The 15594-nt window shown below is 44.9% G+C and overlaps 1 protein-coding gene across 1 annotated transcript in view; it reads left to right on the top strand.

Moving 5' to 3' along the window:
• Positions 1 to 15594, top strand: part of otog (otogelin) — a gene marked incomplete at both ends in the record, with an annotated part of 184575 nt that overhangs the window by 153637 nt on the left and 15344 nt on the right. Inside the window, 9 exons of the mRNA XM_083652849.1 lie at positions 1192 to 1404; positions 3767 to 3871; positions 6206 to 6310; positions 6576 to 6677; positions 7301 to 7399; positions 8580 to 8623; positions 8737 to 8812; positions 11755 to 11936; positions 14476 to 14580. Coding sequence (XP_083508975.1) covers positions 1192 to 1404; positions 3767 to 3871; positions 6206 to 6310; positions 6576 to 6677; positions 7301 to 7399; positions 8580 to 8623; positions 8737 to 8812; positions 11755 to 11936; positions 14476 to 14580 — 1031 coding nt within the window. The remainder of the gene's footprint in view (positions 1 to 1191; positions 1405 to 3766; positions 3872 to 6205; positions 6311 to 6575; positions 6678 to 7300; positions 7400 to 8579; positions 8624 to 8736; positions 8813 to 11754; positions 11937 to 14475; positions 14581 to 15594) is intronic.

The raw sequence follows: 15594 nt of genomic DNA, 5'->3' as shown, positions 1-15594 counted from the left end.
CTACATATCTGATTCTGTGTGCCGGTCGGCTCTCCCTTTTTTTTCACGTGACGTGCGCGCACCCCAAAGCACCGAGACAGGAAGCCACCACACCACACACGCCAGCATACCCTTTTCACCGTCAGTGAAGAAGACGAAGCTCGCAGTTTGTCACACATGCAAGTCGAAAATAAGCCGTGGAGACAGAGGTGCGGCCGAGTCCCGCTCGTCTGGACTCGGTGTGCAAGGATTTCTGTGCGTGACAATCTTTTTTCGGATGGCAGATTAAAAAAAAAACGCATACGAAATTTCGGACTATGTGTAAACTTCGCCTGATATTCAGACTGAAAATCGTTAACTCATAAACTAATTTCCCCTTCTTCCAGAGTGGTCTGGAGCCAGGCTATAAACTCCTTGTCCATGGATCACATTTTGATGTTCTGTTGCACCTGTTTTCTTTTGGAAAAGTAAATGCATGATAGCTGTGGGATATACTGGATTTTTTTTTTTTTTGATTAACTGTATTTGCACACAAAAAGAAAAGCTCTGTCCAGTAACCTGGAACACTTTTATTTTGAGATGTGTTTGAGTGAGATGGTCCTACTTCATGCAAATTATAAGAATTGTTCTATGAATCTTAATTTTCAAACAAAGTTACACAAATGTTTGTGTATGCTGTCAATTATTGTTCTTAGAAAGAAAATCGGAATCGGTAAAAATCGGTATCGGCAAGTCAGAATATTCAAAAATCGGAAATCGGAACCGGCCAACAAAATGGCAATCGGTGCATCCCTAATTGACAAGGAGGTCACTAGATGCTGGAGACTTTCTAAGGGCAAAGTCATGCCTTTTCATGGGCTGCTGGCGTGGTATCGATCGGCCAGGTCCTCCAGCTGGGCCGACATGACGCAAATCATGACTGACACCACCCGCGAGCCAACCACCCACCCGCCCGCGCGCACACCTAGGTAATTTGATATTATATATAGAATGATGTCACAGAACAAGTAATCATGGCTGTTTGCGTGTGTGGTGTCTATGTGTGTGTGCGCATGTCGGTGCATGCGTGTGTCTGTGTGTGTGTGTGTGTGTTTGCGCGTGTGCGTGTGTGTGTGTGTGTCTATGTGTGTGTGTGTGTGTGTTTGCGCGTGTGCGTGTGTGTGTGTGTGTGTGTTTGCGCGTGTGTGTATGTGTGTGTATGTGTGTGTGCAGCGTGCACGGACAGCTCTGGCGTGCCGCGGTCTCATGGTGAGCAGTGGAAGGCGTCGTCAGACGGCTGCTGTGTGTACCTCTGTGACGGTGACGTCATCGTCTCAGTGCAGCCGGACTGCTCGGCCACGCCCACGCCCCCCTGCACTCGCCACGGAGAGATGATGGTCAGCCTGACCCCGGACGATACCAGCTGCTGCCCACTGAGAGCCTGTGGTCAGTCTCACGCGCACACAAACACACACACACACATGCACCCACACACACACACACACACACATGCACCCACACACACACACACACACACATGCACCCACACACACACACAAGCATGTGCGCGCGCATGCACACACATACACACACACAAACACAGCCATGTTGCCTGTGCCCAATACCACTTCAGTTAATCTGACACATTTTCATCCCCTACATTATGATTAGATAATAGATTAGATGCATTATGCAACCTTGACAGAAATTCTCTAACACCGGATATACTTCACCCCTCACCGAATGCGCCGAGGGGTGCGCTGCGGTCGGCGAGCCTGCCGGCTGCTTTTAGGTCTGAACTTACACACACCACACAGGGCCGGAGTACCACCAAACTAGATTTGAAGCCCGCGTAGTGGCCTGATAATCTATTATCTAAATAGAATTGCCTTGCCTTGCCTAATTACACTTCCTGTGTAACTTGCCCAACACTGCCCATAAGACAAACAGAAACATAACACATAACAGTGTATATTGGACAAAATCACTTTTGCTGTGAAAGGAACTAATACCGCATTCATGACAACTCGGACCGCCGTAAGTTTCAACACGGAACCTCCACCTTGGACATATTTGTGTTCACGCTGCACTTCCTGCTTGGGGGAAAAACCAAACACAGGCTATAGGTTGCTATAGGAACCCGTGTTCAGTTAGCATTGTAGCTACCTACTAGCTAACAATGCTAACCGAACATGATGAATGCAGAATTTCACATATTGCTCTAATCACATTAGCATTACATAATTAAGACATACAATTTTGTGTTAAAACGTTAACAAACGTCTTTATAATAATTCTGTGATTACCATTAATGATACAACTCACCATTTTGATGTGGCTATGACGTCAACTCGGACAAAGCGGAGCTCTGGATGATACCCGAATTTCCGTTCTGTAATACCGACCTGGACCTGGACCTGGTTCAACTCACTTTTTACAGGTCGGAACCTATTTTTTCTGGTGGTCCGAGTTATCATGAACGCGGTATATATACTGCTGTTCTGAGGAGTGACGGAAGCCACAACCCCTCTGTGTGTTGTGAAATGCAAAGCTCAATAGAGAGCTCCAGGAACGAGTCCGGAAATCATCGATGCTAACAGCCCTGGTTCTTCACAGTTTTCGCCTATGGGAGTTTTGAATGGGTTTTTGGCGCGATGCTTCTAATAATCTCTCTGGGCAACGCTGGCTTAATCAAACGCGAACCAGTGTTTAGTAACATCATCTTCACACATGAAGACCACTTTTATGAGTTTTGAAGCTTTTATGTGCCGTTAAAAGGGTGGCTAGCTAGCAAACGGCTAAATGAGACTACAATGTCGACGCGGATATTATACGTCATCACGAGTGAACGCGGAAATTCTTTCTCTCGCAATCAATGCGTGGACGCCTATGCGACACTGGCGTGATTTCTAACCCCACATAGGATAAGCAATAACCACGCCCTGTGGTGCCGGGATTGGCCAGGAGCAACACTGGAGGGCCAGCCCAGCGATTTCATGAACCAACTGAATAGCTCTTGAGAACGGACAGCGATTTCGAGAGCGGACATTGAGAGCGGACATTGAAATTAATTATGGTCACCTACCTTCCTTAGCATACTAATAATAATAATAAGCATAATAATTGTAATCCACACAATGTACACAATCTACAAAAACATGCAATAATATAAACGGTGTTGTGTTCACGTTCATAGCTCATATAATATAATGTATCATATCGTTAATTTCAAGCTTAATTCTTACCCAGACAGAAGGTAGGCTACAGCACTGAAAATGTAACAAGCAATAGTGTTTTAAACATCTTTATTTTAAAAGATGAAAATCCCCAGGTGCTTTTAGTCCCAAGCTTCAATGCTCCTGGCCAATCCCGGCGCCACAGGGCGTGGTTATTGCTTATCCTATGTGGGGTTAGAAATCACGCGACACTGTGTGTAGTTCTGGATTAGTTTAGCACGAGCTTTTTACCTCTAGGGCTCGCAGTTACGCTTCAAAACTCATGAAAGTTGTCCTCATGTGTGAAGATTATCCCGCTGAACCTTGGTTCGCGTTTGATTAAACTTGTGTTGCCCACAGACATTATTTGAAGCATCGCGCCAAAAACCCATTCAAAAATCCCATAGACAGAAACAGTGAAGAACCAGGAAGTTCGGGACTTCCGCATTCAGCCTACAAAAATACGTCATCCCTGGAGCTCTCTATAGCTGAGAGCTACCATGTGTGGTGATGTCATGATGATGTCATGTCCTGTTTGCAGTGTGTAACCACAGCCTGTGTGATGTCATGAGGATGCCATGTTCTGTTTGCAGTGTGTAACCACAGCCTGTGTGAGCTGCCCCCTGCTGGCTGTGGCTTCGGGGAGAAGCTGGTGTCGTACTACAAACTTCACTCCTGCTGCCCCCAACACGTGTGTGGTGAGTCTCTGACACACACGCACGCACATGAACGCACACAAATTATTCATTTTTACAATTTGCTTAATTATGTGAACTGGCTATGTCTCATTTATGTCTTTGATAACAATGTAGTGTTCTCAGCGAACTCTCTTGTTGTATTTGCAAATATTATACAATAAAAAAAGGATACACTTTACATACAAAATGTTACAAGGCAAATATGTTTGTTTCTTTTGTTACTGATTTCAGGAAATGTACAACCCAATCCTGGCCCCAGCATTGCAATCTGTAACACAGCAGGGTATTTATTATTGACCTGCTGCTTATCTGGGCCAATTCAACTAATGTGGATGTCAGCATCCTATCTGAAACCTGGCTTACATCTAGTGTACACCAGATGTCAGCATCCTATCTGAAACCTGGCTTACATCTAGTGTACATCAGATGTCAGCATCCTATCTGAAACCTGGCTTACATCTAGTGTACATCAGATGTCAGCATCCTATCTGAAACCTGGCCTACATCTAGTGTACATCAGATGTCAGCATCCTATCTGAAACCTGGCTTACATCTAGTGTACACCAGATGCGTTACAACTGCGTTGCGGATCCGGTAAAACTGCCGGATCAGATTCTCGCCCATGTTAATAGCTGGGCAATACATGCGGTACGGGAAAAATACGCACCATTATTTTTTTGTTGGATCCCGCATGTGTCTGAAAGATGACATGAGTGTGGGTCTGTTCACAGCCGTACCGGATTAGCCCTTAGTCCTCTAAATCCATTTTGGATAAAGCCATTTTGATCAAACTGAAGGTGACTGAAGCAAAATGAAGGTCATGTCTATAATGCATTATGAGCACATTCACAAGACATTATAATGCTTTTCTAAGGCTTTATGAATGTTTATAATCATGCATGGTAACTCATAACAATGTTTTATAAAGTATTATACGTGGTGGACATAATGTATTATAATAAACATCAATAATACACTATAGCATGACTTTGTGAGCTTTAAGTAAAGTGACTTATACACTATAAGGTTATTAGCAATTGTATATTTTATATTACTAGGCATCTCGCGCGCTACGCGCGCTCGATTCCTAGACTCACCCGCTGTGCAGCCTCGCCCTGGCTGCGCAGCCTCGCCCTGGCTGCGCAGCCTCGCCCTGGCTGCTCAGCCTCGCCCTGGCTGCTCCTTGATGACATACTTTAAGGGATGCTGGATCACCTCACCTGTCCTGGAGCTGCAACATACAGCTCTCCATGGCTGAAGATGGGGGTCTGAAGCCAGACTCACACTTCTTTCATTGATTTGATCACCACTGGGACTTTGTGTGTGCGTGTGTGTGTTTGTCTCGTGCGTGTGTGTGTGATGTCACAATGCCGCTGACATCACTGATGATGTCACAATTTATGACATCACTGATGATGTCATCGATGGGACAGGCAGACAGAGCCCTAGCTCCCTTATATAATAGGCATCTTGCGAGCTACACGGTCTTGATTCCTAGGCTCCGCCGCAGGCTCGCCCGCTGCGCGGGCTCACCCGTACTGCAGCTCGCATTTGCAGCTCGGCCGCTGCATGGCCTTGCCTACGGCTCGGCTACTGTGTTGCCCTATTGGCGCGTGCACAATGTCTCCCTCAGTCTCTCCCCCCTCTCTCCCTCTCCTCCTCTCCCTCAGTCTCTCCCCCCTCTCTCCCTCTCCTCCTCTCCCTCAGAGTGACATCATCAGTGATGTCACTGTCACTGATGATGTCCTCCCTTTGATATAAGGAGGATTACCGATAGGAAGACGAGAAGATGGATAGCCTTCTCTTTGTGTGTGGAGTAGAAAATGAGTGATGCTTGTTAGCGTAGCACAGTCACTGGTAATCAAGCTGTAATAATGGCTAGCCTAAAAAATACACATTCCAACAGCGCCCAAACACTCATATCTTCTTGTACTATATGGAAAATAGGCGAATATCCCAAAATGTTTCTGTGTTCCTTTAATATCGTGACAGACATTTCTGCTGAATAGTAAATTTTACTTAAAAACTCATGTAAAATTAGGCATGGTAGGAGAATATTTCTGTTTTGTTTGACATCACACCTAACGTTACCATTCAGTTCAATGAGATGAACATTTTGATTTTTTTACTGGGATTTTGCATACATGATGACCATATCGTGATATATCAATATCGAGAAAAATCCTTACAAATATCATGATATTGATTTCAATCGTATCGCTCAGCCCCACTTCACATCCCCATACAGATCCTGCCGTGTTCATTATGTGTGTGTGTCCCTGTGTGTGTGTGTGTGTGTGTGTGTGTGTGTGTGTGTGTGTGTGAGGGAGATAGAATGTGACCCTGAGTTGTGTGTTGAGGACATCCCGACATGCAGAGAGGACCAGACTCTGATCCCCAGCAGAGCGGATGGAAGCTGCTGCCTCGCCCACCTCTGCAGTCAGTAATCACATTACATTAAGTTACATTACTTTACATTACATCTCATGCAGTCTGTTACATGACATTACTGAGCACTTAGAGTATTGATCATTGATAGAGCATTGGTCACTGATTATGGTTACTCACATTACTGAGCACCTACAGTAGAGTATTGATCACTGATAGGTTTTTGATCTGTGTGTGTGTGTGTGTGTGTGTGTGTGTGTGTGTGTGTGTGTATATGTGTGTGTTTGTGTGTGTGCGCGTGCGTGCATGCGTGCAGTGTGCTCGTCCTGTGCAGAGATTCCTCCAGTCTGTCAGGAGGGAGAGGTGCTGACAGTCGACAGCAACACAACAGACCGCTGCTGCCCCAACTACCACTGTGGTGAGACGCACACACTCACATACACACACACACACACACATACATACACAGGCATGCACACACACACAGGCATGCACACACACACACTCACATACACAGTCTGACGCTGCGAGTGTAGGGATACCTGCATAAAGTAGAACCCAAAAGGGCGAATGCTAATAGACAATGCACATAATGTTAGTGAAGGTTTGTGCGGCGCCAGTTTCGGAGCACCGGAGGGCAGATATTTCAATCAGCAGCTCGGGCACCTAAATCTAAATCTGTGTTACAATTGGGGACCGGTAGTACCGTTTGTAAAGGTACTGGGTGTCGGTACACAACCCTATACGTGCCAGCATGTGTCCACCGGGCTGGGCCCATATCTCTGCGGTCCACTGCTGCTCTGAGATCCCCTGCCCAGTTAACCTGGAGCGCAGGACCCAAGTTACCATGAGTGGCCACTGGGAGGCCTGTAAGCCTCACACCCCACACCCCCCACTCCCACCCCACACACACTAAAAAACACAGCCACAAACAGCTACGAATACATACAGTAATTAACTGCCACGTTTTTGCTTTGTACTGTGTGTGTGTGTGTGTGTGTGTGTGTGTGTGTGTGTGTGTGTGTGTGTGTGTGTGTGCAGTGTGTGAGCCCTACAGGTGTCCTGAGGCCAGCTGTCCTGTAGGGATGTCTGCAGTGTTGGAGTCCAGCCCGGGCCGCTGCTGCCCCTCACACTCCTGCGGTACTAATAGAACCCTAATTATTTAAGCAATATAGCACTCGAGCTGCGTGTGTTGTGCCAAATATATCCCCCTGATCAGCTGTTATCCCACGAGGCCGCAGGCCGAGTGGGATAACTGCTGAGCAGGGGGATATATTCCACAACACACGCAGCTCGAGTGCTATATTGCTTTTATAAAACGGTTTCCAAGTATGATAATATAATAATAATAATAATACTATAAGTCCGACTCCGACTGGCATGTCATTCTGATAGAGTCAGTTGAAACACTACTGTAAGGTGGGACCGCAAGAACATGCGGGTGATTTGATTGGATCGTTCTGGAGACTGAAGTTGACATTGGCCAATCCTGGCGCTTGCTGAGTAGCTGAGAGCTTTCTGGAAAGCCTGACACGCAGCTCGAGCGCAGCGTTGCATTCTCAGCGCTTGCTGAGAAGCTGAATGCTTTCTGCAAAGCCCGACACCAACTAACGTTACGGGGTTAAATGCGGGGTTAAATGCGGGGTTAACAGCCTTTCTTTTGCAAAGAAGACATTAGCCCGCATCTATTCTTGTACAAAACATCATTTTCTGCGAAGTATTAGTAAAGTTATAAGCGAAGATCGATTCACAAGGCTCTGACAGCTGTCTCCGCCATTTTTTTTTCCTACGTTGTCATTTGAGGTAAGCCTTATTATTACTCTCTTAGTAAGAGAGTTGCCATGGCAACCAATAACCTATGGCCATGGGTTATTGAACTCGGTTACTGGAATTATACAATGGCTGTGAACCAATCAGATTGCTTGATTTGAGAGAGCCGTTTTATAAATATATATATATATATATATATATATATATATATATATATATATATATATATATATATATATATATATATATATATATTATATAACCCTACTTATTATATAATATATATATATTATATATATATATATATATATATATATATATATATAATATATATATATATATATATTATATAACCCTACTCTATTGAAAACAAAAAAGTGTCTTTATTTTGACTGCACATCTCCTTCATGATGATCATTGCACATAACTGCAGCTTGTTGTGCTATCACAGTCACAGTCTCTGTTCCTCTCTCTGGAGCAGACTGACGTATCACAGTCACAGTCTCTGTTCCTCTCTCTGGAGCAGCCTGACGTGTTTTGTTTTTTCCAGAATGCGCCTGTGAGAAGATGATCTCCATCCCGAAATGCAGCCTGGTAGGTCCCACTGTTAACATACACAAACACATGTTGTCATGGACATCTGGCTGTCTCTCTCCTATGTATTTTGTGTTAACCCCCGGCTGGCTCTGTGTGTGCTCCGTCTGCAGGGAGAGTCCACCCAGCTGGACCGAGCCTTCCTGTCCGACCCGCTCAACCAGTGTGCCTGTAAAAGATATAAGTGTGGTGAGTACTGCTGGCCAGAGCACTCCAAAGTTCCTAGATGAAAACTCTGTCATCTAGCTCTTGAGTTCCTTGATAAAGCAGTACAGTATAGCAGTGTATAAACCGCATATATTAGACGCAGTTACAATAAGCAAATGTATTAACTGAAAGCAAGTTGACAAAAGTTGTGAGATGATCAGGATTGTCATTTAAGTCATAATAGGAGTTTGGTGCTTTTTAATTTTTGGGGGGGCATTTTCCCCTTTATTCAATAGGACAGTATATATATATATAGACAGGAAAGCAGTGGGAGAGAGAGGGGGGAGGACATGCTTTATTAAATAGGACAGTATATATATATATAGACAGGAAAGCAGTGGGAGAGAGAGGGGGGAGGACATGCAGCAAATGACCGCAGGTCAGATTGGAACCTGGGTCGCTGTGGGAAGGACTGAGCCTCAATGGTACATTGGTGCCAGTTTTCATTGAACAGTTACTGCAGCCCTAACCCTAAAGGCCTAAACATGGTCGTCCGTCCGCCTCGAATTGGAGCCGTCTCGCCGTCTGGCGGCGCCAGCGAGCCCTACACGCTAGGACGTCACTACACCCTCCCTCCTCCCACCTCCCGTGGAAGCTCCGTGTGAAAATGGCGGAGATTGTGTGCCAGGCAGTCTGAATGAAATTGAATGTAACGTTCCCAATTCTATGTATTAAATTCTAAAAAATGACCCTCAACATTTGGGAAGGCTAAGCCACACAACTAGTTCGTTATAATCTAACGTCATGCTTTGAAAGGCGACTTTACGACGATGAGCCAAGGCAACGGCCAGTCACAACTCTCATGCAGCTGACGTCACGCACGTATCGTCGCGGTGAAGTCACATTTTCGAGCAGCCCCCGTCAGCCGACGGCGCCCCCTCCCCGTAGGACGGCGCTCCACCCGCCGTCATACGGGGAGGGCGGGGCGAGGCTCTGACGGACGACCATGTTTAGGCCTTAACCCTGCAGCACGGTGGCTCAGTAGTTAAAACTGTTGCCTCACAGCAAGAAGGTTGTGGCTTTGAATCTCCACCCCGGTCCTTTCTGTGTGGAGTTTGCATCTTCTCTCTGTGTTTGTATGAGTTTCCTACCACAGTATAAAGACATGCTGTGTTGTGTAGTATCATACTGTAATATAATCTAGTGAAATGTGTGTAGTATGTACAGTATATGAGCTATGTAACCTATGTTGTGTGTAGATATATAATGTAGTATATAGGGTTGCACGGTATACCGGTATTAGTATGGTACCGCGGTTCCCTGCCGTTAAAAAGGATACTATACCACGTTAATTTAGTACCGATACTTAAAAAAATGTCATGGGTTGCGTCAGTGTGCGACCGTGGTGTTTGTTAGCGGAGGAGAGAGACACAGCGGCATTACAGTTGAGAGCCTGTCTCCCACCTCACGTGAAGGCAACACAGCCTTGCCTTGAACCAATGGTGACTCGTGAAAAGTGAAAAAAAGCTCGTCTCTGACTCTGTCTGCTTCATGTGGGGGCGTGTCGACTTTCCTCTCTTCCCTCTCTGCTCGCTCTCTGGCCACAGTCGTTCAGTCCTCACTACAGCACCCCGACACACAGGACAGACGCAGCGAAAATGGCAGCGGCTTCTTCTAGTCTTGCAAGCCGACCAACGCTTGTAGAAAAAGCAGATGCACGAAGCGAAATATGGAAATATTTTGCTTACGTTGCCGACAGCGAAGGCAAGCCCGTGGACACATCCAAACCAGTGTGTAAAAGGTGCTTCAACGTGACGCAAGCGAAAGGATCAAACACATCGAACCTGGCTAAACATCTTGCCGACAGGCACCCCGACCTGTTCAAAGAGTTTAAAGACCGACAGGTTAGCGAACGTGAACGATAAACATACATGCCCTCAAATAAGTCCAACGAGTATTGTGTGACAAGCGAACTTGTTTCACTGAAAAAGTTCGCTTGTCACAATAGCCTACTCGTTTACAGTGAAACACGAGGCAATGTGCTGGAGCACAGATCTCTGCCAAGGAGAAAGTCATGACATGTAACGTTTAGGGGAGGGGACATCAGATGACTGCATACCATGTACAATATTTAATAACACTATGGTCCTCAATGCCAGTGTTATTAAAGCTTTTACATGGTAAGCAGTCATCTGATCTCACCTATCCTAATATTTACAATAATCCCAATTATTAATGATATACGAATTCATTGTAAAAAACACCTAGCCTACACGTATGGGGGGGGGGGGGGGGGGGGGGGGGCTGGGAATACACCACATAATAAGCCTACATTTATGTGTGAAAATAATATATATTACTAGATTAACCATAAATCAGGCACTTCATGTTAATGAAGCTTAGGAGCTGCAAGTACAGAGTACTTTTTTTGGATAAAACAAATAGCTATAATAGTGTAGCAGCTGTGTGAAAATATATTTTATTTATATTATTTATAAGTTTAAACGGTTGACATTCCTTTAAAATATGTTTACAGGAGAGATTATGTTAATTTTACACTAGATAATAAAAGTTCTAGCATGTTCAGCGCCACACGTGGTGGCAGTACTACCAGCATGTAGTAAAATGACTACATGGCTGTGCATTACCTTGTTAAATCAATAAAATAAGTTTTAAGTTCCATGTTTTGTCCCCTCTATTTATTCCAATACTTTTCCTGATGTTTTAGTTTTTTGCCGTGGTATCGTTTCAGTATCGGTATCGAGATACTTAGGCAGGTATCGGTATCGAACTCATAATTTTGGTATCGTGACATCCCTAGTAGTATATGACTTTGATGATGCTATGTAAAGCCCTTTGAGAGAATAGATGCTTTCGGACAGGAGGAACATTCTTATAGTTCTTTTTCATAGTTCGAAGTGTGCATTTGTGTGTGTGTGTGTGCGTGTGTTTGTGTGTGTGTGCGTGTGCGTGTGTGCGTGCAGTGCGTGAGGCGGTGTGTGTAGACCGTGAGCGTGGTGTGATGATGCGTCCAGGCCAGTCTCTGGTGGAGCACGGTGAGGGCGGCCTGTGTCACAGCAGGCAGTGCAGCAGCAGCCTGGACCCGTCCACCGGCTACCACCTGATCCAAATCATCAGCACCAACTGCTCTGCCCGCTGTCAGCCAGTAAGGCCAGTAACAGCTGCCAGTAACACCTATTAACCAAAGACCAGTCACCTCTGCCAGTAACACCTGCTAAACAAAGACTACTCAAACCTGCCAGTAACACCTGCTAAACACAGACTACTCAAACCTGCCAGTAACACCTGCTAAACACAGACTACTCAAACCTGCCAGTAACACCTACTAAACAAAGACCAGTTACACCTGCCAGTAACACCTACTAAACAAAGACCAGTTACACCTGCCAGTAACACCTGCTAAACAAAGACCAGTTACACCTGCCAGTAACACCTGCCGGTAATACCAGATAAACAAAGACCAGTCACACCTGCCAGTAACACCAGTAACACATGCATGACCAGTAACACCTGCTTGACCTGACGTGACATGTGAGACAGGGCTACTGAAGAAAATAGAGTTGTATTTGCTCGGAGATTTAATTGTTTATCTGAAAATTGTTCCCTGAAGAACAGGCTTAAATCCATAACTGATACATGTGGATTAACTCAACTAATATTCCAAGCAACAACAACCTCTCTAAATAATACTGGCATCAAATCATCCAAATGCATTGGTCACATTTACACTGACACTCCAGATATGTGTTTACACTAACACTCCAGATATGTGTTTACACTGACACTCCAGATATGTGTTTACACTGACACTCCAGATATGTGTTTACACTGACACTCCAGATATGTGTTTACACTGACACTCCAGATATGTGTTTACATTAACACTCCAGCTATGTGTTTACACTAACACTCCAGATATGTGTTTACACTAACACTCCAGCTATGTGTTTACACTAACACTCCAGATATGTGTTTACACTAACACTCCAGATATGTGTTTACACTAACACTCCAGCTATGTGTTTACACTAACACTCCAGCTATGTGTTTACACTAACACTCCAGATATGTGTTTACACTAACACTCCAGCTATGTGTTTACACTAACACTCCCGATATGTGTTTACACTAACACTCCAGATATGTGTTTACACTAACACTCCAGCTATGTGTTTACACTAACACTCCAGATATGTGTTTACACTAACATTCCCGATATGTGTTTACACTAACACTCCAGATATGTGTTTACACTAACACTCCAGCTATGTGTTTACACTAACACTCCAGCTATGTGTTTACACTAACACTCCCGATATGTGTTTACACTAACACTCCAGATATGTGTTTACACTAACACTCCAGCTATGTGTTTACACTAACACTCCAGATATGTGTTTACACTAACATTCCCGATATGTGTTTACACTAACACTCCAGATATGTGTTTACACTAACACTCCAGCTATGTGTTTACACTAACACTCCAGCTATGTGTTTACACTAACACTCCCGATATGTGTTTACACTAACACTCCCGATATGTGTTTACACTAACACTCCAGCTATGTGTTTACACTAACACTCCCGATATGTGTTTACACTAACACTCCAGCTATGTGTTTACACTAACACTCCAGATATGTGTTTACACTAACACTCCAGCTATGTGTTTACACTAACACTCCAGCTATGTGTTTACACTAACACTCCAGCTATGTGTTTACACTGACACTCCAGCTATGTGTTTACACTAACACTCCCGATATGCGTTTACACTAACACTCCCGATATGTGTTTACACTAACACTCCAGCTATGTGTTTACACTAACACTCCAGCTATGTGTTTACACTGACACTCCAGCTATGTGTTTACACTAACACTCCAGATATGTGTCTGTCTCAGTGGCCATAACTTCATAGCTGTCAGGAGAACAAAGCTACCTAAGGCCAGTCCCAAAATTGTAATTAGAAGATCATATAAGTCATTGAATGAAGAGGCTTTTCTTAATGAACTCAATAATACTCAATGGGTTGATGTGTGTGCTGTTGATGATGTTCAGATTTCTTTGAATTTATTTATGGATAATTTTATGAAAATTGATAACAATCATGTTCCGTAAAAAAGAAATCACAGTTAATCCATTGATACCTGATGCAGCATTTGTGTGTGTATTCCTGCGTCATACGCGGTTCGCGGTCTTAAAGGGATACACACACAAATGCTGCATCAGGTATCAATGGGTTAAAGCTAAAAGTGTGCCATGGATATACTGTACATCTCTTTGAAGAATGCAATGTCTCAAAGAGAGCAGGGAAAGAAAGTTGCTGAAAGACGGCCCGCACTTCTTTCGTTGAATCTGATGTCTATTTGACGAAGCCACTTCAGATCTCAAATTATTTTAATGATTATTTTGTCAACAAGGTCTACACAACTAAGAGAGAACATGGATAATACTGTTAATTCCAACTCTGATGTGTGAGCCGCCACTGACCACCCTGATAGCAAGTTGTTGAGAATATCTACTGTACATGTTTCCAAACCAATATGTCATATTTTTAATAGATGTCTGATTAGTGGTGTCAGGGGCGTCATGCAAGCCATAAATCTGAGGGGGCGACTCTCTGGGCTGGCTACCACTCATCTAAACTCAACTGATCTTGAGTGATTTGTGTATTTCAGAATCAGCTCTACATCCCTCCTAAAGACCAGTCCACGTGTTGTGGAGTCTGTAAGAACATCTCCTGCCTGTACCAGCATGAGAACGGGACTACAACTCTCTATAAGGTACAGTATTAAAGCACTGGAGGCCCACTCAAGTCCCACTGTGGAGAGCCGGGTTTCTGGCTTGGTCAGACACTCCTACAGACACAATAGCTGATTTGCAAGATGATGCCGATGATGCAGATGACGTCACTGGGGGGCAGCTCTCCCAGAGCTACTATAGAGAATGGAGGAAAGCGAGTATACTGCAGGTATCAGCAGAAGATTACAAAACATAAACTGTAGGATATGATCCATATACAATGAAGAGAAGCCATTTTTACAGCAACGTGTCCGATTTTGCGAGTGCTTTCCTATGTAGCCTGCTGCCGATTCCTATGTAGCCTGCTGCTGGTTCCTATGTATCCTGCTGCTGGTTCATATGTATCCTGCTGCTGGTTCCTATGTAGCCTGCTGCTGGTTCCTATGTATCCTGCTGCTGGTTCCTATGTAGCCTGCTGCCGGTTCCTATGTAGCCTGCTGCCGGTTCCTATGTAGCCTGCTGCCGGTTCCGATGTAGCCTGCTGCTGGTTCCTATGTAGCCTGCTGCTGGTTCCGATGTAGCCTGCTGCTGGTTCCTATGTAGCCTGCTGCTGGTTCCGATGTAGCCTGCTGCTGGTTCCTATGTAGCCTGCTGCTGGTTGCCCCCCAGCATGATCACATGATTTGCAAACAAGCCAATGGTCAATGGTATCGTCCCGGTCGCCATCTTGACATGACGTCACCTGAAAACAACCTATTGGCTCTGTCTGCGTGTGGGAAGCTGGTGGGGTATGAGTCCTGGTCGCTGCACTAGCGCCTCCTCTGGTCTTTAGGGGTGCCTGTTCGGGGGGAAGGGGAACTGTTGGGAATAGCGTGACCCTTCCATGTGCTCCATCCTGCCAGTGAAACTCCTCACTGTCAGGTGAAAAGAAGTGGCTGGCGACTGCACATGTATCGGAGGAAGCATGTACTAGTGTACAATTCTCCCCAGATCGGAAGAGGGGGTGGAGCAACGCCCGGGACAGCAGAGGTAATTGGCCATGTACAATTGGGGAG

The sequence above is a fragment of the Poromitra crassiceps genome (assembly GCF_964638095.1).
Source record: "Poromitra crassiceps genome assembly, chromosome: 16".
NCBI classification, from domain to species: Eukaryota; Metazoa; Chordata; class Actinopteri; order Beryciformes; family Melamphaidae; genus Poromitra; species Poromitra crassiceps.
The sequence above is the reverse complement of the archived record's forward strand: the minus strand, read 5'-3'. Positions and strand labels throughout refer to the sequence as shown.